This window comes from Triticum urartu, chromosome 2 (assembly GCF_003073215.2).
Source record: "Triticum urartu cultivar G1812 chromosome 2, Tu2.1, whole genome shotgun sequence".
In the NCBI taxonomy this organism is placed as follows: domain Eukaryota; kingdom Viridiplantae; phylum Streptophyta; class Magnoliopsida; order Poales; family Poaceae; genus Triticum; species Triticum urartu.
The window spans coordinates 24,913,847-24,938,734 of NC_053023.1; the positions used below are offsets into that span (position 1 = coordinate 24,913,847).

Genomic DNA, 24,888 nt, shown 5'->3' on the forward strand with positions numbered 1-24,888 from the left:
CCAAGGCAAAAACCTAAGATGACGCAAGCATAAATTGAAATCCTCTAGACTGAAATTATGTCCGCTTATCATTCAAACTAGGTAATCTTTTGTCCACGGGCCACTAGTTGGGCTAGGACTAGAGTAGTGGCCCATGAAAGGGGGATTCCCTCCATCATATGAAGGTTTTTCTTCTTGGCTTGAGTTTCTTTGTTGCTTTGCCCCCGTCTTTGCCTTAATGTTTAATTTGCTCTTCTTTCTTTGACTTGTTGGCCATGAAGACTTTTGGATGATTGTTGACCAGGGTGACTTGCTTGGACCCATGGTAGCTTGCTTGGACTTTTGCTAACCTACATGACTTGTGTTGACTGCCTTTGAATTTTGTTGACCGTTGGTCCATGTGGATTGCCATGTAGAACTCAGAAGGAACCCTATAATTTTGGCTATTCTTAACACTACCCCCAAGGACATATGAATCACATATTTGGTAAGGCTTGAATTCGAACTTGCAACTTTTATTGATGATATGAGAAAAGATGAGAGATTTTGATGTCTACGTATATGAGTGAGCTGTCTGTTATGTTCACAAAAAGGCCTGGTCTTCATCATTTGGTCTACTTTCTTACCAAATTGGTACCAATGTTACCACTGGCAACAGGTAGTTTCAGCGATGAGTCCAGTAATAAATAAGTTGGATGACGATCTGATGAACCATTGCTCGGTTACAATTATTGAGCGACACGTATTGTTGAAAGTAAGTGAACATGGCATAGTTAAAGCTTTCATGGAAAAGATACTTAACCTAATGCCGTAGTATTCTACTTATGTGCATCTTGCATGTAAGACTATTTCTATTTCTGATTACAAATTTGGAATATATTTAATGAACTAAAATGGTGTGCGACATGATTGGGATATTTATGTGCTTTTGTTAAATATTGTATGACACTTGGATTAGGTAGATTATAATTGGAGTGTGCACACCCTCCATTTCCCCACCACTGCTTTGTAGTGTGTGAGAGAGTGTATGTTGGTACCTAGGTCAGTTGGTGGATCCCTATCTTTGGATATTGTAGGTTTCTCTATTTAGCTAGGTGGCACTCGTCCTAACCAATGGGTCGAAGTAAGCTGACAATGAGTTTGAAAAAAATCTATGAAATGAAATGGTTGGAATTTAAACCAATTCTATTATCAGTGAATATTGATGGAGCAACTGATACGTATCCATATAAAAACAGGCGGATCATCAGACAACCATTCATTGGATAAAATCTAGTCCATTATTAATGAAATTTCATGAATCAATCTGTATTTCCTTATCTGAAAAACCAAGAATGATTGTAAATCGAGTAACTATTAAAGAACATTGATGGAATAATTGATGTATATCCTTATCCAAAGAAAGATAAGATCATTCAATAAATGTTGAGCAAACATCTACAAGAAACGTTCTAAAGCTTTACATACAAGAACTTACCTCTACTCTATATGTATATATAGCACTGCCCAGATCAGAGAAAAGTGTAAGGAACCACACAATTTTAAGTTTTCTTGAAGGAAGACAGTTGCTTGTACCAATGGGTCGTGGTCAGGGTCATGTTATCATACCAATATTTCTCTTCTTTTCATTTGCACCTTACTACATCACTTTGGCCGAATCGATAGATCTGGGTGGCACTCTACAAACAAATGAGAAGGTATGCATTTAGCTTGTCAACACATATAACCCTTTCTAATATTTCTTATGTATCCACCACGTTCTTGTACCTACATGACCACTTGATCATGACAAGTACCAATATTTGTATTCTGGTTATTATTCATTGTTAGTTATGTGGCCCATTAGACATTAGAACAACATATGTGCAAGGAAATAACTATGTTTTATGGACTTGGTACAACAATCGTCCTAACTTTCCAGATAAAACTTTTTTCTAGGATGGTACTCTTTCAAGATCCAATCCTTTTCAGCTCAAAGGGAGAATGAAAACTGATGGAAAAGGCAACACTAAATCTCATGTATGACCCTCCCTCCCTCCCTCCCTCCGTGTTAGTTTTTCATAACAGGAGGAAATATTTGGTCAATTTAAATTACATAGATATGTTTCTCTTTAGCGCAATATACAAAATTAATGCACCACACCCAATGGATTCAGAAATAGATCTTTTTTCGCACAAAAAGTAAGAAACAGGTCTGGTTTGACAAAGGATGCAATATAGGAGTATAAAATCAATGCACCACACTCAATGGATTCAGAAACAGATCTGGTTTGACAAAGAACGCAATATACAAAATTAATGCACCACACCCAATGTATTTAGATACAGACCTAGAAAAATAATGCAATATATAAAAAATTAATACACCACACCCAATGGATTCAGAAACAGATGTAGTTCCATGCATGATCTATGTAATACTAATCCCGATGTTCAAACACTTAGCTTGGAGTGCACATCGCACTTCCTTACCAAGAAGATCCATGTATGCATGCACTATGTAATACTAATCCCGATGTGCCAACACCAAGCTAGGAGTTAACCGATGCACCAATTTCCCGTGCTACATTGGCATGACCCATACACCTTGTAGAGAAGGTAAGTTCGAGCCAAACCTACTTAGTTAAGGCATAGGAAAATCTTGATAGCATCTAAAGGATCACCTAAAAACACCACGTCATAAGTTCTAGGAAGAAGAGCGTCCTACCGCTGCCAAGAAGCTACCCAAAAATTGTAATATGCTTGTGCACAAGTACAATTTTTTTCTGACTATTCACTAATTTGAGCTACGTCTTTATATAAATAGTATGCAATGTGGCACACGGAGCCAGGAAAATTCTATGGTCTTCGAGCTGAAATGAGTATATGGGGTTCACCTAATCAAGAAAACTCTCAAGAATCCGGATCAGCCATACAGATCTACTGTCAAGAAGGGGAACACTACAGCTTAATTGAAGCTGGGTTTCATGTACATACATATCACCCATTCTAACAAACTCAAATGCTTTTCAAGAAGTGCTATTTAAATTATGGGTTGGCTTGCAGGTTTCCCCCTCTTTGTATCATAACCGAGACGTTCGATTCTTTACATACACGACGGTAAGTGTATACCATGCCATTCTGATAAAGTACATAATGTTGAGGTGTCACTAAACTTATCCTTTTTTTCCTCATTGGACTCATTTATACTAATTATAGCTATGTATACATTAACATTAATACATGTCGCCTTGTATCATTTCTCAGAGGGACACCAAATCTGCAGGCTGCTATAACTTGCAGTGCCCAGGATTTGTCCCTGCAAGAGGAGCTGCTCTAGTGCCTGGCCAAGCTATTTCTCCCCCGTCAATTTATGGCCAAGCCGATCACTACGCCAGGCTTAGCCTAAACAAGGTCCCCCCTGTTGTCCTAGTAGATATCCCTATAGGATTGCATTGGCATGTGTTCACAAGAGATTCCTTGCAAGCATGAAAAATATCATTTATGACCATCATCCCTTGTTTATTGTATACTGCAGGATCCGAACTCTGGGGATTGGGTGGTGTATCGACACGATTTAGACCGTCCATCATTCTTGGGGCATTTTCCAGGACAACTTTGCCCTGGAGAATCACGAATACAAGCCCTGACAGGATTTGTTAATTACCTAAATAATACACATGGCCCTCCAATGGGAAGTGGTCAATTCCCAGATGATGAAGATGATAAGAGATCTGCATACTTTAAGCATATTAAGATCTACGATGCCAACGGCCATGCTCGGGACCCAATTACAACTCACATGATCAAGTTAGTTGACAGGCCAGATTGCTACAAAGAAACTGACTTCACTGTTAAAATCAATAGGGGCTACATATTTTACTATGGTGGTCCAAATGGTTGTATTGGTTGAAGACACAAGTTTTTCATGCCTTTGATGATGTAACAAATCATAAACTATTATCTACAAATGGTTGTATTGGTTGAGGACACAAGTTTTTCTGGCCTTTGATAACTTAATAAATCATAAACTATTTTAAATATATTGAAGGACAAACAAGAAACCATGTTTTATAGAGAAAACCCAGTGAGCTAAATTCCATTTGGTATTATATGATGGATTACTGTAACTTCGTCCAGCCTATGAGATTAGCTCTTAGATTATTAGATATTTGGCTTCATACTTATTTTTTGATCAAGTTGTGTTCTGACAAAAGGTGGAAGGGCAACCATGGGATAACAAAAATTCTTGATATGTAATCTATAATAAGAGTAATAGAACAACCGTTAATTTTTCACCGGCAGCTTACAAAATAAGCACACTGCAACTCAGTTCAGAAAGTGCAAAGTAATTCTATATCTCTTGATAATTTAATTTTTGAAAGAAGATAATCAAAAAGAGAAGGCGAGAAAGCTTGTGAGTGATCCCTAACTAAAAATGTGAAGATGGATAAGAGTAGGCACCGCTTGGCCCCGGCTTCATGTCGACCACCGCCGCAAGTCCCTCTACAGGAGCTCCGGACGCCATGGGGCAGAAGGACACCCACGACGCCTGGGGGAGTAACCCGAGAAGGGGGAGACAGCCGATGACGAGTTTCTGATGCAGGCTCAGCTGCAACAGTCGATCGACGGGGCTGTTGGTACCATGGATGGCCGGTTCAACAGAGCAAAAAGGCAAAACTCTTCAGGGCTTGGTCTCTTTCAGCATTCTTGCGACAGTAAAAGCAGCAAACTGCAAGCACTTGAAATTCTCTAGCATAAAACCATAACGGCCTGAACAGATTATAAAATGCAAACGCTGAATCAGTTACACAAGGAAGCTCTGAACAACTATGTGGCATAACACTGGAAGCACTTGAAATAATGTAGCGCAAAACCGCAATTACTTTGAACTGATTACACAAGGAATGATTGAACTGATTGCACAAGGCAAACATTACACAAGCATAGCATTGAACTGATTCCCAGATTAAAAGTAGGCAAGTACCAAGTAGGCAACATAATTTAAAAGTAGGCAAGTAGGCCTTCAGCCTATCGAAACATGGACTTGACCCACTGACAACACGATCTGGTATATGCTTTCGTCTCGAATAATTCAGCAGATGCACTACTTGGTATGTTCATCTTCAGCGATCAGGCTTAAATAGGAGGCTGGCGCTCACGGTTCAGATCACAAATAGATGTGTACCAAATTAAGGTGTCAGCTCATTTCGCCCAAACATGCATCCTAGTAGCAAACACCTAAAACCCTTGTAAAGTTACCGTGCAGACCACCACCATTAGTGAGCGCAACAGTAGAAATCATATTTACCACAAGGTTTGTGAACGCAAGCTTATCTTAGCTATAAAGCCTCGAATTCTCCATTTCCCCCACCAACAACAACCAGGCACATATTTAGCACAAATTTTGTGATGTAACATCACAGAGTCAACTTGCTACATGAATGACATGGACTGTGGATACTAGCTGCTGCCGACTCGATCTGGTAAGGTTAAAGTACCAGTAGTCCTCTACAAGAGGAATAGCTACAAATTAACCTTACAGCAATTCATCGTAGTAGATATGGTCAAAAGGGTCAGCACACGTAGACTCAGATGCTAGTCGGATGTTATAAACTGGACCTCCACTTTTGGTGATTGTGCTCTTGTAGACTTGAAGCTCACAATCTCCGTTGGCCCATTTTGCGCAAGTCAGAGGCTTGAGTGTGGCTTTCACATCAACCCCCGAAGTTAAGAACTTATACGACACCATAATCACCATCTTCTCTAGCATTTCAGCTCTCTCGGCGATGAACTTGAGGAACACAACTTCATTTCTTGACCCTTGCAACTCATAGAAAACCACCTTCTTCATATTCTTCCGGATACATGTAATGGGACCACCCTCTAGCCAGAAGTTGGCACTCACCTTACCAGTGGGATCCTCATAAACCCTTGCAGACTGAAACAACAAAAAACACATGCGTAGTTCAGCTAGCAGTTAATCGAAACATGCACCTCCCTCCATCCCAAAAATAAGTGTCGCTGGTTCCCTCCGTCCCAAAATAAGTGTCGCTGGTTTAGTAGAAAGTTTACAACTTGCGACACTTATTTTGGGATGGAGGGAGTATAAATATAGATAGTGGTAATGAAAAATGGTCTTTGAAGCAAACCGGGATTAACTATTGTACCTGGATATATAGTGTCTCAACGTTGGGAAAACATCTAAGGAAATTAGGCACTTTCTTGAGCTCATTGCGGACACTCGGCACACTGGCACTGGTGCTCACCTTAGTCCCAGCGTGCAATACAAGTGTGCAAATGCAATGCCGCTAATTAAGATAAGGGAGCCATGCTTCGGTACCCCCCCCCCCCCCCTTCACAAACCGTATAAGGGTAGTATAGTCATTTGACCATAACGTATACACACCTCCATATGTGAGGCGTATGAGCTGTTTGTAGACGTACATAGCAGATCCGCCAGCCTATCAGACAACTGGAGCACGTCCCCCCTCCATCCTGGCCCTGGCCCATTTATTAATTTATTATTATTTTAAGCTTCAAAAACTAAGTGGGTGAGGCAGTATCGAACACCCAACCTCTTGGTTTATCACTACCTACAGTAACCAACTAGGACAGCGCACTGGATTCTTCTTTTATTCGTCCTTTTTTTAAGGGATTCTTTTATTCGTCTTGTTGGGTATCTTATCAGTCTGTTTTTCTTTTTTGCCTTTTTTTTCTTTGGTTTATTTTTATTTATTTATTCTTATTTTTCTATTTTCTTTTTTCATTTTCTTAAATTCATGAACATTTTTTAAATCCCTGAACTTATCCTTTAAATCTGTGATCTTTTTTCATATAAATGAATATTTTTCAATATCGCAAACTTTTATCAATTTCAAGATTTTTTTTCTAATTTGTTTTTAACTTTTTTACTAATTATTTAACCTTTTTTCAAGTCGATGAAATTTTTGGAATTTCACAAAATTTTATCAAATTCGTGAACTTTGTTTTGTCAAAATTGTGAACTTATTTTATTTTGCGATTTTTTTTCAAATTTGTAAACTTTTTTATCAAATTATTAACCTTTTTCAAACCGATGAACTTTTTTCAATTCCACAAACTTTTGTCACACCAGGAAGCTTGGATTGCACGTCTCAGCTGACACATGTAATCATATATAGGATAACCTTCCCTAAAAATAATAGTTTAACCCTTTTGAAAATTTGAAATTTCACACGAAGTGTATAGTACCTAATTCTTGGCATACATAATTTGAAATATCATTTATCGTAAATCAATATTCCTTTCACGTACATTTCACCCAAACAATTTGAATACCTTCTTTACTCAAGAAAACAATATGAATACTCTTTTTATCGCATCAGCCAAATTTAGAGTGCATGCTTTCTAATATGCTATCTATTTAGGAATAGACATAGTAGTTCATAACCAGGCTGATAGCAAGTCCATCACCCAATTCTCCTCTACTGAAGCAAGGTTACTTGCAAATTGCAATGCAACATGTACTGGTACGTGAACGGTTGGATGAACTCGCATGACCTGACTCAAGCAGAAACAGGGAAAAAAGAATCAGAGATTCATCTGAAAGTTCTAAGAAAACAATAGCACCCCAAAGACCATGTGCAACGAAGGGTGTTCAGGTAGGGTGAGAAAGATCCTTTTGAAAGTACGTTGATTTTCGACATCCGTAGAATGGCTCCAATTTTTTTCCACCAACTTCTATGATAAATTCAAGGCATCGTGCCAAATTGTTTGGATTTTTAACAAGTTTTGCATTTTCTAGAGTTTTCTCGGTGAAAAAAAGCTGATAAATGGGCGGACGTGTCACAACGTGCAAACGGTGTCGGAAGTTGTTCAAACCTGGCATTGATGTTTCATATATCCGTGTCAAGCTGTTGCAAGAAGTTGGGGTTATTCATCCATAGAAAAAAAACACCTATTGAGAGGAGTGGGCTAGACTAGGCCAAACGGGTGCATCGCTGAGCATGTAATTTCTAATTAAGAATGCCTCTGTTATTTCCAATTTTTGGCATTATCAATCAACATGAACATTCTCCTATATCCTAACAATCTATTGAAATTAGTGAACAATTATGGAATTTCAAATTGTGTATGAAAATTTTATAAACTTAAACACTTTTTCTAAAATTGTGGACAAATTCCCAACAATTGATATTATCCACAAATTGCAAACATTTCTTAAATTTGTGAACAAAAATGTAAACGTGAATAGTGTTTTTAATTTCAGAATATTTTTAAAAATTGAGAACAATTTTTGAAAATATGAACATTTTTGGCATTACAAAAATATTTCAAATTTTTAGATAGGTTTCAAAAAGGAGAAAAACAAATTAAGGAAAAAAGAAAAACTAAAAAGAGAAAAGAAAAAAAAGCTTATGTTTTAGCCCAACTAGGCAATGCATCTTTCCTGTCGCGTGCCTGTTGGGCCTGCCGAGGCATTCATGGATTTGAAAAAAATCATGAATTTTAAAAACAGATGCTCACGAATTTGAAAAAAATCCCGGGCATTGGAAAATGTTCATAAAGTTCAAAATAGTACTTGGATGTGTAAAAACGTTCACAGATTTGAAAACAAAGTTCACGATATTAAAATAATATTTCTGCATTTGAAAAGTTCATGGATTTAAGAGAAGGTTCGCGATTTAGAAACCGTTTGTGATTTTTTAAAGAGAATTAAGATCAAAATAAAATTGAAAAATAAAAAGGAAAATGGGACAAACAAAACCCCCCAAAAAAGAAACCACAATTTTTTTAAAAAAAATCATGTTTCGAAAGATGTTCAGAAATTGTTTGTGTTTCAAAATTTTGTTCATTTTCAAAGTAAAATTGCTCAAATTTCGTTCACAAATTCCAAAACTATTCGGCATTTTAAAATTGTTCACATTTTTTAATAATAAAAGTTTCAGATTTTTTCAGAAAATATTTCATATATATGTACGCTAGTGTGTTTTCTTTTATATTTCTCGCTAGAACGTAACACAAGCAGTGGTTGGTTGAAGTGGCTATCGGCATGTGTCGTTTAGTGGGAGGCCTTGGGTTCAAATCCTCATAATCTTAACCTTTTCCCTATAGTTTTAGGGTTGCGCTTATATTTGAACACCCTAGCTTAATGGGTCGGCCCAGCACCTGTGCAATTTGTATACGACAGACGTAGACGTACTTTAACAAAAGACCAGCTGCTTAAAAAAACGTTAAGAAAAGACCATCCTGCCCTTTGTTATGAAGGGGTATGAAATAATCTGAGCCCTTGATGACATTGGCATATGTATGTTATTGTTGACAAATGCATACATGTGAACTAGAGTCTAGTGTGCTGCACACCTTGATGACGGTGTTGCTAATCTCCAAGTCATGCTGTCCTGGCTGAAAGTATCCAAGAACACGCAGCTTGGGTGCATGGCCAATCTTGATCCTGGAACACTTGGTTGACTCATCCCATGTTGTCCACTCCAAGAGCTTCTCCAGGCGAGGGGCGTCCACCACCATGACCTCCTCCAAGATGCAAAAGCACAACTGAAGGCACCGCACGCTCTGGCTGACAAGGCGGAGGCGCACTCCGGTCTGTGACCCAATGATGGTGAGGATCTCCAGGGCGGGGCTTCGGTCGAGCAGGAAGGCAAGGTTGCGGTCCTCCATGACGACGACGCAGAGGGCGAGCTCCCAGAGGTTGGGGAAGGCGGCGGAGCGCGGGATGGCGGCCGTTTCCGGGAGCCTCCAGAAGCCAAGGAAGAGGCGGGTGAGGGTGGCGCAGTGGAAGAGCGTGGCGGGCAGGCGGAGGTCGAGCGGCCACGGGCGATTGATAAAGGCGAGCTCTTGGATGCCCTTGGCGGCGAGGATGTCGAGCCACCGGGAGATCATGCCCCGGTGCGCGTCCATGGCGCTGCAGGTGAGGTGGACACAGCGGAAGGGGCCCGGGTGCGCCGCGAGCACGCCTGTGACCATGTCCGCGACGCCGGGCGAGTCCTCGCCGAAGGCGGGCCGCCCTCTCGGGAGGAAGTGGGTGTTGTCGAGGACGAGGTGCACGGAGCGCCAGAAGGGGGCGCCAGCGCGAGGCGAGCACCGCGGTGCAAGCGGCGTCCGCGTCGGGGATGCGGGAGACGATGCCACGGAGGACCTGGTCGGGGAGGAGGCTGATGCGGTCGGCGCCGCCGGGAACCCAGGTCGTGCTAGCGAGCGAGAGGGGGGCGGCGGGGGAGACGGGCGGTTGGGGGAGGAGGGCGTCATAGACGACCGTTGCCATGATCTCCATGCTGAGCCGGAGCGTTCCGGGCTCCAGCCCGTCGCGCTCGTGGGCGGCCTCCGCCTGCTCCATGCTGAAGCCGATTAGCGGCCCCGGTCCGCGGCTGCCGCCGGCGAGCGGCGGCGAGGGTTTCGGTGTGCCATCGTCGGAGAATTGGGGGAGTGAAAACTAAGAGCATCTCCAGCCGCGCCCCCAGAACGGCCTCCCCAGGTGATTTTTTTGCACCGGCGCCGAAAAAACGGCCAGTCGTGTCCCAGGAGCCTGTTTTTCGCCGGCTTGGGCCAAAATCAGCGCCGGCGAACCCAGGCCGAACCTGACACGCCGGGGGGGGGGCCAGGGCGAGTGTTTTGGCGCGAAACAGCCGCGGGCCCACCGAGTCAGCAAGACAGCCGCTTTGTCGACCTCATCGCCTCAGTTCCCACGGGAATCAATGCGAAGGCTGCCGCGCTGCGGCCTCCATTGATGCCTCACGGGCGGTGCAGTGAAGACGTCGCCGACGCGCGCCCCGCCCGCATGCGCCACGCATCCGCCCTCATGCTGCCCCCGGCCACCCCGTTTCGGCTATAAAAGGCGCCCCTCCCCGCCGGTGAGCACAACAGCCTCCCCCTCTACCTCGAGTGAAAGCCTTTTCCCCGCTGGTGAGCTCTCCCACCACTCCCCTGCCCGCCGACGAGCGAAACCATGGCGGAGAGATACGCAGGCGACGGCGCAGCGGCGAATGGCTTCGGCCGCCGACACCTCCAAGAGTCGGAGGCGCGCCTTCTGTACAAGGCCGGGTACCCGGCGCCCCCCGACATGCGCGTGCCTGGTTCGTGCAGACTGAGCGCGCGCCGGCGGCGTCCCGGTGCCGCCGGTGCCCGAAGGGGCCGCACGGCGGGCGGAGATCACCTGCATCCGCTCCTCATTGACAGAGGAGCAGCGGAACGAGCCGAGGTACGCGCGCGACAGCGAGACGCTGTGGACGATGTACTTCCAGCGCCGCCGCGAGGAGCAGATCGCCTCCGTCAACGACATCATCCCCCGCGGCCGCCTCAACTCCGAAGGACGGCGCGAGTGGTGGGGCGTCCCCGGCCGCACACTCGACGCCGTCCTCGACCACATCGAGACCAGCAATGTGCCGTGGCTGGAGTGCCCGATGCGGCCCACCTTCTCTCGCCGCCGCGGCAGTTCCTGGATGCCACGGCGAATGGAGCCCGGGTCGTCCTCGTCGTCGGGCTCCGGCTCGCCGGCCCTCCGCCCCGTCAAGGCCGAGCCGGAGGAGACACCGCTCGGGCGTCGTGCTCGCAGCGGCGCCCTCGTCATCAACGAGCCCTCGCCTGTGATGGCACCGACGAGGCGCTCCCTCCGCCTGGTCCGGCCGAAGCCCGAGCCGGATATGCTCCCCGTGAAGTCGGAGCATGCCGGCATGGTAGGCCCCGACGATGAGTCCGCCCTCAAATGGGCGAGGGAGCACTATGTCCGCGAGCAGGTGTGCCGCCAGCGTTGGGCGTACCTGAAGACCCAGGCCCGTAGCCGCGCCGAGGAGGGCGGTGTTATCATCATCGACAGCGAGGGCGAGGGCGAGGTCGGGCCGTCAAGCGCTGTCGGCGACCCCGGCGAGGGATGCAGCAGGTACGCCGCACGCGAGGTGCGCGACGACGACGACGACGGCAGCGGCGACTACACTCGCTTCTATAGGCTTCTCGGCATGTAGACGGCGGCGGGGCGATGGTGGCGGCAATGGCTAGGCTTTTTAGTTTGTTTTTAAGTTAGTTCATGCATGTTTTTAAGTTTTTGTACAAATTTTGTCGAAAATTGGCCGAGTTCATGCAAAAGTCGCCGAGTTTGCAAAAAAATTGAAACGAACTTCGCCCAATCCGCGACGACCGTGGGCGCGTGACTGGGAGCGAACCGAACCCTAGAGGGCGATCTACCGCCGGCTCGCCCCCAGGCCGCTCTTTTTGGGCGCCCTGGGGGGCTGAACGGCTGGAGATGCTCTGAGGAGTGGTGGGGACTGGGAGTGTGCTCCTGTTTTATTTATTTTTTAGAATCAGTGGGCTCCTTCTTAGGGTTCGGCATGTGCTGTTGGGCTGGGCCAAATGAATGTTGGAAGCAGAAGCAGCTTGGAGCTTTGGACAACTATTTACAGCTCTGTAACATGTGGGCATCACATCCATCTCAAAAAGAACCCCTAAAATACCATCTCAAAAATAAAAAAAGGCCTAAAAAATCTCAAAAAGAAAAAGGAAAAAAGTCTCACTTCCATCTTCTGAAAATAATCTCCAAATGAAAACTTTTCTCAAAAGAAAAAAAAAGTATCACTTTCATCTTCCAAAAATAATATCCAACAAAAATAAAAAATTTCTAGCCACGGCCAACCAGCATGCGCCACATGGGCATGCTGGTTGGCCGCCTTCTCCCGCACGTTAACGTGTTTAATTTGAGTATAGACATGCTTATATGCTAATTTAAATAATGTAGTCATGCTTGTGGTAATTTTGTAACAGATTGGTTTAATCGATTTAGGCTAGTCTGAGTTTAGGTCTTGCTATGTTACTCGTGCATTAATTTGAATGCTGATTGTGCCTATGCCAACTTGAATGGGAGCATGCACTTATAGCCCTTTTGAATTATGGAACAGAGGGAGCAGTTCTGACCCAATTCATGTCAACTTTGTCGAACCCTTGAGGCTAAAAAATAACTTTGTCGACCCTTTTCGCATGCGTTTGCTTTAGAGATTTATTGCAGTTTATCGACACGTGATTTTGATGAGGCAATTCATACATATATATGCTGGTACCATTTCTTCGTTTTTACCACACTAGTGTTTTCAAAGCAAAGGCCAGTAGGCTCCGGTTCAAGAATGCCTTACTATAATGATTATTCTTCCCAATTTTACAAATCAATTCTCTCTACAGATCCATCATCGTACCTTTTACAGGATCATACATACATATTGGGAACAAAATATGTATGACAACAAAATACAAGAGGGTAGGGGATCAGAGCTATTGTATCTATGAACATATAATCATATTCATCCTCTCAAGAAAGTAAAAACAAAACAAAATGGTTATATTCTACAGAAGAAAAAAATGAGGGTTAGAAAACAACAGAAAGGGTTGTTGTTAGGCATGATCAGAAATGGGAAGGAAAAACGATCATTATTATTGGAGATTTAATCTATGGAGAGTAGATTCTCTACAGATTTTATATACACTGTGTATTTTTTCTATCGATGTGAATGGCTTCAATTCGATAAAAGAATGAAGCAACTATTATGCACGCTTTGTTCTGTGAAGACATCCCCACACTCCTGATTTCAAGTCGATGGCTTGGGACGTCATCACTGGAGAACATGCTCAACAATCATGCTACAATGCAGGCTATAACCACCAGTCAGATGGGGGCGTCTGATCATGTGAAAAGTGTGACAACATCTCTTCTGTATCCCCTAACCATCAACATCCGTGGCACGTTCTCAACGAGCAGATCCATGTATTCCATGTAGCAGTAGGCGGGCTGGTTCAGCGGTGGCGCCGGGAGGCTCACCATCACCACGACGGCCATCCTGGAGTGCCTGAGGATGGTAGCGTTCAGCTTCAGCATGGTGTTGAGGAACTTGTCCACCTTCTGCTCATTAACCACGACCTGCTTGCCGCCCTCCATCAGGGGCCGCCCTTCTCTCTCCGCAGTCTCCTTCATCTCTGAAAGATATACCCTGATTCTGTTCTGTGCGCTTCTGTAAGCTTCTTGAGTGTCATCAATCCTGGAACTGCCGTCCGCATGCGCTTCAAAGGATTTCATGGTGACGACAATAACCTCTGCTCGCATCCTGAGATCATACAGGAACTTCTTGACGTCAGCCTTTAGCTCCTCGGCCTCGGTGTCCTCTTCGGCGATGCAGAAGACCTGGATCTTACAGTCCTCGAAACTGTCCTTGGTTAGTAGGAGCTGAGACAGCAGAAGCATCAGCCCTCCATCTCGCACGATCCAGTATAGGTCGATGGTCCCGTACTGTCTCTGGTACTCGTTGGGCCACTCATCAAGCCCCTTCACTGTGACAACGGCCTTGTTAGCAGTAATGCAATCGTTTATAATGCCGACAAATGTCGATGGTATTTGTGTCAGGTTCTCGCTGCGCCAGATTTCAGGGTAGCGCATCACGACGATGTTTGGCTTCAAGTTTCCCAGGCCCATTGTCTGAACAATGCTGCGAAAACCATCGGACATAGAGGGTGCCACGATAATCTCCGCAACACCCTCACAGCGCTTGTCATCAATATAAGCACTTAGTTTCCTGCAGACTGCCTTTGCATCCTCAGCAGATTCATGATAGTCACCATCAATTATAGAGACGAATATCGACATGCCACGTCCCTTTTTCTTCATGAAATTAGCAAAATCTGCAAGCTTTGGGTGGCATGGGACATCTTCTGGAAGTCTGCCCCAAGGCCGGCAGAATATGAGAGGAATAGGGTACCAATTTTTTGGATGAACTTGATTTGCTGCAACAGACATATGGTCAAAATTAAAAGAATGTTGCTTAGTGTGTTGTGAGGTACGTTTAATTCCGATGTATGATAATAACAGTACCTCCCAGTGATCGAAGACTTCGCAGAGCTAGTTGAAAGTAGGCACTCTTAAATCCATCTCCCCAGTCTCCAGCCTTTCCTTTTAAGCTGACATAGTAGTAGATAAGGCTTGCAAGGGCAAGAGAGACCACAGTAAAAGCCCAAGAGATCATAAACATGATAACTGGAAATTAAGAGGGAGAAATCATCTGTTAACGGTCTGCACCTTTGTAATGTATTCAATATTACAATCTAAGGGTGCAATTTTTTCAGTTATAGAAAAAGAATAAAGTACACAAGAGCTGTAATGCATGTAATTTTAAAAGGTAGCTGGCATCCCTTGACCACAACAAGAAATCTTGGACAAACTAACATACAAGTGTTTAGTAAACATTTTCCATCAACTCATTGTTAGAAAATTATAGTGTCCGTTTCTGTATACGTGTTATAACATGCGATCTTAAATAGATATATTAAAATGGGGAAGCATACCAATGCAAAGCAATGCACCGATGAGAGAAAGGCTCCAATGGTGAAGCTTCCATCGAGGACGCCAACTTGGAGCATCGAGGAGGTCAAGCAGAAAGCAGGAAAGGTTCACACCAGCATAGCACAGAAGGAAAAACATAGTGATAGTGGGTGTAATTAGATCCAAGTTCCCAATCACAACACAACTAATACAGATGAAGCTTGTAAACAGAGTTGCCACGTGTGGCTCAGATCCTTCATAAGCATTAAAACAGTTTAGAACAGGAAGAATGTCATCATTCGCTATTGCCACAAGTAACCTTGGAGCCCCTGTTAGACTCTGCAGCGCTGCACCTAAAGTAGACAAGATAATGCCAATGTGAATTACTGCTGGGGCAGGCCAAGCAACTGTAGCTGTTAGGAGCCTGCATTAACAAAATCGGTGAGCTGAATATACGAGAAAAAGGTAGTGTTACTAACTTACAGCAATCCAAGATGTCAAATGTTACTAAATGCTGAATAGCAGCTTGACAGTGTCACACTAACACAAAAATAACTCTATGTGCTTGCTCACTATGTTGTGTAGAACACCCTATTTTTCATATTGGTTTCAAGCAGTCAGTCATCTTAGGCTTCGATGTTTGGCATGAGCTTAAGTACATTGGTTTTGATTCAATGCTTCCGCCAGGCCATATATTCAGTACATTTGCAGGTACTGTCAGGCGTGCATAAGCAATACTGCAGTAGTGATAGACTATCTTTCTCTCCTTGAGCACCATTACGAGTATGGGAAGTGTCACAATTCCCCACCTTTAGCCACACTCGCTGGGACGCGCAAGTCCTGAATGTTTTTCAATATATGCAGTAGCGCTTGTGTACTGGTTCATGCCATCTTTCAGCGTTAATGCACTTGCTTTTAATTTAGCAACGATCATATGAATCTTATGCTTATGGAGCTATCAAGCTCTCTCTTAAATCTCAAATCGGAGATGCTCTAAAAATGCCCCCATACTGTCACAGCATATCTAACACACTATCAACATCCAGAAATCAGAAGGTTGATGAAGAAAGCTCGGACCTGTCAGTTAGAAGCTCTTGTCTTGTAGCCAAGGCTCCGAACAGAAACACAGACAGTAGATACATCATAGTAGTTAAAAGGGTAGCATATAATGTTCCAATTGGTATTGAACTTTGTGTGTCTTTAAGTGAAGCAGAGCGGTTCGAACCAGCCATGATTCCTGTAACAGCTGGGAAAAAGAGACCTAACAATGTGCTGAAAGACAAATAGCAAACCGATTAGCAGGTGAACACTAAATAGCATATATATACAGAAAGCATGAGAATTAGCAAACTGGAAGGAACTTAAGTATGAGAATTAGCAGTAAGAAAGACGCACTTAAAATCCCAATATATAGACCCATTTGGATCAGGAACTCCAGCATCGTTTGTAGGTTGGTAATCTGCACTCCAGTTGTCAACTAGTGTAGTCGTACTTAATCCAGTGATTCCCTCTACGTAGGAAAAAAATGATTTACAATAAATAAAGAAATAAACACAATCATAAGCAAAGCTACTTACTTGGAGAGTTGGGCCCTGGAGCACTCAAGACACCAATGTAAATGCAGAGTATTGAGAAGAGGACTGGCATTAAGAAAGCAGGGGCAACCTTGTTGATAATTTTGACACCACCAAACACAATAAAACACAACAGTATGGTCACAATGACACCATAGATCTGGAGGTCATGCAAGCTGGGTGTTGATATAGTTATTCCACCGCCTCCATTTGCTGTACCATTGACCACTGTAACCTTCTCTGCATTTGAAAATTGCTAAGAGTTAAATTAAATAAGAAATGATGAAAGATAAAAATTTAGAATAAAAATTGCATACCACTACAGAAGAAAGCATTTGCAAAAGCAATGCTATCATTTCAGAAAATTGTGAGAGGGTTTTCTCGATTAAATAAGCATTTGGTAAGTTTTGTTAGAATTTGGTATAAACTACTTTTACAAGTTTTGTTCTGCATATAGGACCTGTAAAAACAAACCAACATCGACTGCATTGTTTTGAGCTAATAGTAATACAACACCTTGAAAAAATCCAGCAGAAGGAACAGCATCCAAAAAGGTTTCTACAGCTCCCAGCACATACCTGCAACTAGCAATCGTGTGTTAACAACACAACAGCTCATAAACTGATAATGCGTCAGAGAGAGGGAGAAAGCCACGCCAAGAAAGAAATAAAGCATTGAAAGCTGCAATAGTAACACTTGCAATCTCAATAAGCAGAACTGCACAAGCAACAAATGGCAATTCTATCATTTCCTCTTTTGGTCCTACATAGAACGATGAGCTCTCCTAATTAACATACAGGTTTTTTTCTTAAGATTGCATACTAGCATAAAGGTTCAAATCCCACACTGCAATACTGCATAATATCCAAATATAATTGTATAATACTGATATTTTACTGGCTATTCTACCAATATTTGACTCGTTGTACTATACAAATGTATATAACTGCAGAAACAAGAAGAGAGCTATATTCCTGCCCAAGTAGACATAGTAGCAAGTCTAGAATATGATATATAAAACTATTTGGCCAAAAGGAAGTTCCAAGAAAAACAAATTTTACGAAGGACACTGTCAAGTAATCAATCGGCATGCTCTAAGTCTAACGCAGACTTACATAGCTCCAGCAACTGCATTTCCAAGGAAGAAACATAATCCAATACTAACTCCAACTTCTGGACCTAGTGCACGGCCAATTAGATAGTATGGTCCACCACCCTGAAACAAAAAGAAACTTATCTGAATACATCGACGATCTAGCATGTAGCGCAGAAAAATGAGACGTAAACAACAAACTCTCTTGCGATGATTGGCTGAGAAGTCTAACTTGCTGATCTGAACGTAATTGACTGAGAAATACAGAGATTCTAAGTCTGATATTCAAGTAGTAGATGGGCCTCAAGTAGGGATGTAAATGGCCAATAAACGGCACCAGCTAGTCCTGTTTAGTCAGCTTTAGTTAGCTCGATAGTTCATTTTTCCTAGAAAAAACCTTTATTGAACTGTTAGACCCAACTGGACCCGGTTTACATCCCTCGCCCTCAAAGGATATCAAAATATGAATTTGTTTTCCTCAATTTTGAAATTACTGGACTATATTTTACTGTCTACTGGATGGTGATGAGTTTGCCTCTCTATCGTGTTCGACAAACAACAAGAAAAAAATAAAGAAGTTATTTACATAAGAGACATATAGAGCCTTACTCAAGAATCTATCACTTACCTTCATTGCCCCATTTGTTGCAATCGCGCTTAATGATATTGCAGTTAAAAATGTGCATGCACCACATAATGCAACTAAAACAAGGGACTGCCATATGCCTCCCATACCGACGATCCTACAAGGAGAAATGAAAGGTTGTCCTGTTTAATATTCGAATATATGGTTTATCCTAAATCTTTTCTAAAGCTAAGTAAGAAACACAATCAGAGGACGTGTCACGTCTTTATCACCTACTGTTAGATGAGAACCCAATGAACAAGAACGTCTCTCAAACTGGACAAGTCATTTTAAAGAAGTAACCATTGATGGGTGAACTCAAAGCCCCCTTACACATACACAATAGTAAACTCAAAGCCCCCTTACACATACACAATAGTAAACTCAAAGCCCCCTTACACATACACAATAGTATGAATATCAATCAGCAGAATTTACATGTTAAATTCTTATTTAGTTCCAAGAGTACAGGGAGTGGCATTAACGAACTTCAAAATGCCAGTTCTTCAGTACAGTAATATGGAACAATATGAAGTATATCAAGGTCCTCAGATAGGGCAATTCTCTGAGCCAACGGTTCCTAAAGTGGTAATCAATGTTTTGCAATTTTAGAGTAATGTTTCTTAACTTAGTTAAACTATGGAAACAGTGCATTCAATAGTAAATAAATACTCCCTCGGTAGAGTAATATAAGACCTTTTAGATCACTAAACTAGTGATCTAAAAGGTCTTATATTTCTTTACAGAGGGAGTATATGATAAAGTTACATGAAGGCTGTTTACCACAATGGCTATAAAGTATACTAGGGAAAGACAGAAATATGACTTCCACCATAGCATCTTTATGCTGCAGAAACTAACTAGAAAGTAGTGGATAATGGCATAACGCACTGATAAAGAACAGATGCAAAATTTTACCATGTGAAACGTATATAATAGATTATTCCCAATATATTCTGCAAGCACGGCACAAAGACACCCATCAGGGTACCGAGTTTAGGGTCGGTTTCCTGCATAGCAAAAAAAATGAGTGCAACGAACAGTGACGCTTTACCAAAAATAAACTAAAGTAAAATTAAGCAAAGGGACCAAGAGCAATAAAAAAATAGAATAAGTTCGTTTACAAATAAAAATAAACAAAATCAATTACAATTAAATTTGGAAATTGGCCTTGACCTAACAAGCTTGGAAATGGCATTAGATAATTGGACGGGGAACAAACCTGAGCGCGTCCAATGGTAATACCCATATCCTCACTATCTGTAGGACTAGCAGGTGTCTGAGCTGGTTCTTCTGCCATACTGTACAGAATCAGTCAGACGTATGACATGGCCCCAGCTATGTTCAGAGCAAAATTAAACATATATATAGGCTTCTAGTGATTTCCTCAAATATTATATTTTAACGCGCAATAAACACGTGCAGGAAAAAACATTGAAGCTCTAATAAAAAAAATGAAGCAAATCCATGCAGTTAGTGATGGGCTGATGATACCTCTTAAGTCCCAAAATATTAACCAACGAGTCGAAACCAAAGAGTTCAAGCTTTGAATCACTTTGACGTGCACTAGATGTACGGTGCGCATTGGAAGAAGCCACACGCATTCTTGGATCCATACTTCTGTTCCTACCAGGATTAATGGGCCTATAATATGAATAATTAAATGTGTTATTGCTAGCATTTCCGATCAAGAAACTAAAAAATTACTTTCAGAAACAGATAATTCTTCGGGTAGCAGGGAACCAGTAGCTATGGCAGTTGCAACGCTGGGGAAGTGGCACTACTTAAATAGAAGCAACAATAGCAATTCATCCGTTTTGAAATAAATCTACCAGCAACTTCAAGTGGCAACAAACTAAGATATGTTTAAATCTGAACTAACAACACATTAATTATCTGAAGATTCATGGCATCATCAAGTCTTACAATATATACGTGAGTACACGAACCAAAATAAACACTCTACAAGTAATTTTTTTGTCCAAATTTGAACCACCATCTTCCAATCAAAGGAACCCAGAGTTTTCGATCCTGACTACTGCAACGAAGATATTGTCAGCAATGCGATGATCCGCGCAATAAGCCCCTCCCCGGATGCACTGCACAAGACGAACGGCACCCAGAAGACAGAACAGGAACAGAACAGACGCGAAATGCGCGTCGTCCAACCGAATCACCTGGGCGCCGCGGAGGCGTCGGCGGAGGCGCCGGGGTCGAGGGGCGCCATCTGGACGACGGCGGGGTCGTGCGGCTCCACGGGGCGGTAACTCTGCTGCGACGCCTGCGGCACCGGGTCCTCCTCCTCGTCGCCGTCGTCGTCGGCGGCGGCGCCCCGTGGGGCTCCCCTGCTCCCCATCGCCTTGGGATCGATTTCGGATCGTGGCACGCTCGGCTCGACTAGCTGGGCGAGGGCGCGAGTCTAGCTGGGACAGGGCACCTGGTTCCAAATGCAGCAACCCTTTTTTTTTTGCCCCTAGGCAAGAGGATTTTGCAACTGAAATTTGATTCGATCTAGCAAAATCTATGTCCAATATAACTCTCTTTTTTTAACGAGGGAAAATTTGTGTTCATTGTAATTTTTTTTCAAAAAATCCTCCCACCTAATATGATAAGTTGAGTCACTTATTTTGGGACGGGCGGAGTATTAGATGTAATAGTGGTACACATATCCACAGAAATAATAGAAATTTACAACCAGATACATCGACGACTACATGCATCGGTGCGGGTCGAATGTGCACTGCCATCATCGTCCCTCCCTCGTCAGAGCCGAGCAAATCATGTTATGGTTGACATTCGGGAAATCATTATGCTAAACCTTGGAGGACAAGTGTCGCAGAGCACTAGTTGTCGCTGGCGAAGACAAAACGTCGATCTGGAGGACCGTACCTGCAAGCACACCAACGGCCACAAGCGCTAGCCAGATCCAAGCACATCTGCCTGAGATCAATGACGATTGGATTCAAGCACATCCGTCAGAGACCAAAGCCTACATGACCCAATCAAGTCCACAAGAGACACCTCCACGTGCACTTTATCGGCGCTAGACGCAAAACCGAAATGAGGATAGGGCGGTGAGGACACTATTTTAGCTCTAGGATGCCGCCGCCGCCTTGCCGCCTGACTAAAACACCGAGCACTACCGTCACCACAACCATGGCTGGAATGTCGGATGACTCAGCAACCCTAACCACAAGAAGAACCCAAATACTAGCACAACTACCATACTAGCATAACCACAAGACTAAGAACAAAGGAAAAACACACGAGAAGAACATGGATAGCTAGTGATGCGAAGGCAACACACCTATAAAATGTAGATTCACACTACACGTTTGAATGGTTTCTCACAAATTTCATAGGAGGCACAAGAACAAATGTGGAGGTTCTTCCTCAAGCCCGAAATCAAGGAGTTATGTGCTTTGTGGGAGCCTTCACCCTTATGTGGTCTCCTACTCAATAGGAATCTTCACTTTAAATTGTCCCTGTACTCCAATGAAATCTTCTCCTGTGGGAGGCTTTGCAATCCTTCAATAAGTAAGACTATAGAACCTAACAAGGAGCAGAAGAAATTATTGTGTGGAAATTAGCTAGGAATCATAGTGATTGTAAAAAGAAGTACGTATACGAGTATTATTTGTTTGGTTGATTAAATGATTGCAAAATTAAAGGCTTAATTTGTTAGAGTATAACAGCCCTCTCCCAAAAACTCAAGCTGATGAAAAAAGGTGTACTATGCATTTATACATCAACACTACCCCTCACGCGTGGCTACCTCAGGCCTAAACATGGACCGAAGGATTGCAGCTTTTGGGTCAATTGGCTAACGCATGCAGTTCTACATAATTAAAGTAAAACAGTGTGGCAAATAGGCCAATCCTTACAAGTGCTAGCGGACCAAATCCGAACACATAAATATTTCTACACGTGTTTCTTTTGTCGTGTTTTTTTGGATTTCCTTCATATCAGAATATCTTAATCACCTCCTATGAAAAGTAGAAGACACGGTTGCATATCTATATCTATACCTAATAATTAAGAGGCTATTGTTTCTTGTGGTATGTCACGAAAATTTCCCTCAAAATTGCAAAATATTACCTATCAATGCAACCCATAAATGATTAACAAAACATTTCGCACAGGGAATCACCGACGGGGCCGGCCCATGCAGTAGGGACATCGTATACTGTGCTTTGCGCGCTAGGAGAAGATGGAGCGCACCAGTTTGGGCCAGCCCATGCTTGGCCGGCCTGTTTTCTAAATTTCGTTTATTATTTTTTCTTTTTTGTTTCATTTTTTATACTTTAAATAATTTAGGACTTCAAAATAATGTCTGAAAATAAAAAAAATAGAATTTATAAATAATTATTTGTAGTAAATCATAAAATGTTTATGGATTCAAAAAATGTTCACAATTTTATAAAACAATGTTTGCTTATTCAAAAAAGTTCGAAATTTTGTAAACAAATGTTCGAGAAATCAGAAAATGTTTATGTTTTCTAAAAATTCCTTGTATTGAATTGTTTTAATAAAATTGAACGAAATTTCAGATCCAAAAGATATTTATGAATGGAAATAATATCCTAAAATTCAAAAACTGGTTGTGACTTACAAAATATTTATTCTTCATCAATTATTAGGTGATTCAAAAAATGATCGTTAAATCAAAAAATTGTTCTTGAATTTTGAAGATCGTTCCACCAATTTTCAGAACAATGTTCGTCCATTCTAGAAATGTTCGCCGATTCAAGAAAATTGTTAAAAAAATGGTTGCAAACATTATAAAACTGAAAAAAATCTTGATTGTCAGAAATGTTTCAAAAATTGTGAAAGTCGTCATGAATATGAAAAATGTTCACGATTTCAAATATGTTCACAAGTCTAAAAATATATTCATGATTTTCACGAAATTGATGCAGAGGACCGGCCCTTTTTCTAATGTTTGATAAAAGAGCAATTTATCTTACGAAATAGTGATGGAAAATGCACGTATTCAGTGACGGTGATGCAACAAAATGTGATCATGGCCATTAGAGATTATGATTTTTTTTCTCCCATTGCAACGCACGGGCCCTTTTGCTAGTATATGATAAAAGAGCAATTTATCTTACGAAATAGTGATGGAAATGCACGTATTCAGTGACGGCCGAGTCAAAAATTTAGGAGTAAACTGACAAAACTTTTGCTTAATAGGGGTAATTCAAATAAAAATTCATGAAATGAGAGGTAATAAGAATAAATAATGCCAATGTATAGGAGATAGAAAATGAAAGAAAAAAGGTATATTTTACTACCCTGAAGAAACTTGGTGGTTCACATAACCCCCTGACCCCCCCCCCCCCACCTCAACTATCCCATACCAATCAAAAAACGCTCCTAGCTGGTTTATCCTGATCTGATGCGCACGTGGACATGGTCAAAGGCGGTATTTGACCTGCAGGTGGGTCCCTCTCGGCTAGACAGTCTCACTGATTGTTGGGCCTAGTCAACGATGACTGTGCCAAGTCAAATGTCATGGGGCCCACATCTTGGTTGCGCAGAGACTAACATGGGATTAATTTAGTTCTAACATCGTCATTAACTGAGGGGCCCCACATGTCAGTGTCTCGGAATAACCTTAATCAACCTAAACTAATGACGCCACGTCGGCACGACTAGCGTAACCACCGGCAACCTCAAATCACGGTGGTGTCCCTCCGGAGGCCACGACAGACACGCTACAGGTTACCAGGGTATAGTCCATGCTCGCGCGCGTCCATGGGTGGTCGCGAGAGGCTGTGGGTGGCTGGAAGCGGGCAAGCGTCAGATCTGGGCGGCGGCAGAGCCATGACTCCGACGACATTGGCGTTACGACACGACTTTGAGCAAACTAGGTTGATGTGTGGAATATACCAACCAAGGGGAGCAGGGCAAGCAGCAGAACGACATAAGGGGAGCTCAGCAATGAGGAGCACATCGACCATGGCAGACGGCGGCACTCAGCTCGAGTGGACGACGACTACAACATGCGTTTGAGCTCTAGATGAGAGGGGAAACTAGGATAGGCTCGCCGCGAGTCTAACGGAGGTGAAGGCTAGGCCGGGGCTCGTTTGTGCTCGGCAAATCATTCATCAGCGCCCGGCAGCCGCAGTTGGAGAAGACATCTCGATTTGGTTGGCTCCAGGCTTCGTGATGTAGGGTGGAACCCTAATCGGCCGATCTTTCATGAAAGGAGCGGATCCCGCGATGAACACGAAGAACACGAGGAGGGAAACGAGGGGAAAATCAGAAGGGGAACACAAGAGAACACTCAAACCAACAAGAATGATTACACAAGTGCTAGATCCTTGGAACACGGTAGGAGATACAAGAT

General features: G+C 42.8%; 2 protein-coding genes across 2 annotated transcripts; one reads left to right on the forward strand and one right to left on the reverse strand.

Moving 5' to 3' along the window:
• Positions 1 to 2,791: 2,791 nt before the first annotated feature.
• On the forward strand, positions 2,792 to 3,942 carry LOC125540788. Its single transcript, XM_048704348.1, has 4 exons — positions 2,792 to 2,947; positions 3,025 to 3,078; positions 3,226 to 3,372; positions 3,497 to 3,942. The coding sequence occupies exons 1-4, from the start codon at positions 2,792 to 2,794 to the stop codon at positions 3,869 to 3,871; spliced, it is 732 nt and encodes a 243-aa protein (XP_048560305.1). The 3' UTR covers positions 3,872 to 3,942.
• Positions 3,943 to 13,503: 9,561 nt separating this feature from the next.
• LOC125540789 (cation-chloride cotransporter 2) lies at positions 13,504 to 20,153 on the reverse strand. The gene is made up of 12 exons (XM_048704349.1): positions 20,031 to 20,153; positions 19,759 to 19,837; positions 19,455 to 19,546; positions 18,540 to 18,654; positions 17,934 to 18,034; positions 17,335 to 17,396; positions 16,822 to 17,058; positions 16,640 to 16,754; positions 16,322 to 16,516; positions 15,268 to 15,668; positions 14,798 to 14,959; positions 13,504 to 14,709 (listed from the first exon to the last, which is right to left on the reverse strand). The coding sequence occupies exons 1-12, from the start codon at positions 20,150 to 20,152 to the stop codon at positions 13,619 to 13,621; spliced, it is 2,772 nt and encodes a 923-aa protein (XP_048560306.1). The 5' UTR covers position 20,153; the 3' UTR covers positions 13,504 to 13,618.
• Positions 20,154 to 24,888: the final 4,735 nt, after the last annotated feature.

What these genes read in the sequence shown, in the direction of transcription:
- LOC125540789 (XM_048704349.1), bottom strand. Translation starts at nt 20,152, where the DNA reads ATGGATCCAAGAATGCGTGTGGCTTCTTCCAATGCGCACCGTACATCT. An exon ending in TTACCATTGGACGCGCTCAG is followed by an intron (nt 19,547 to 19,758) that starts GTTTGTTCCCCG and finishes TTTGCTATGCAG; the next exon opens with GAAACCGACCCTAAACTCGG. An exon ending in AAGTCTTCGATCACTGGGAG is followed by an intron (nt 14,710 to 14,797) that starts GTACTGTTATTA and finishes TGTCTGTTGCAG; the next exon opens with CAAATCAAGTTCATCCAAAA.
- LOC125540788 (XM_048704348.1), top strand. Translation starts at nt 2,792, where the DNA reads ATGTGGCACACGGAGCCAGGAAAATTCTATGGTCTTCGAGCTGAAATG. An exon ending in GATTCTTTACATACACGACG is followed by an intron (nt 3,079 to 3,225) that starts GTAAGTGTATAC and finishes ATCATTTCTCAG; the next exon opens with AGGGACACCAAATCTGCAGG. An exon ending in CCAGGCTTAGCCTAAACAAG is followed by an intron (nt 3,373 to 3,496) that starts GTCCCCCCTGTT and finishes TGTATACTGCAG; the next exon opens with GATCCGAACTCTGGGGATTG.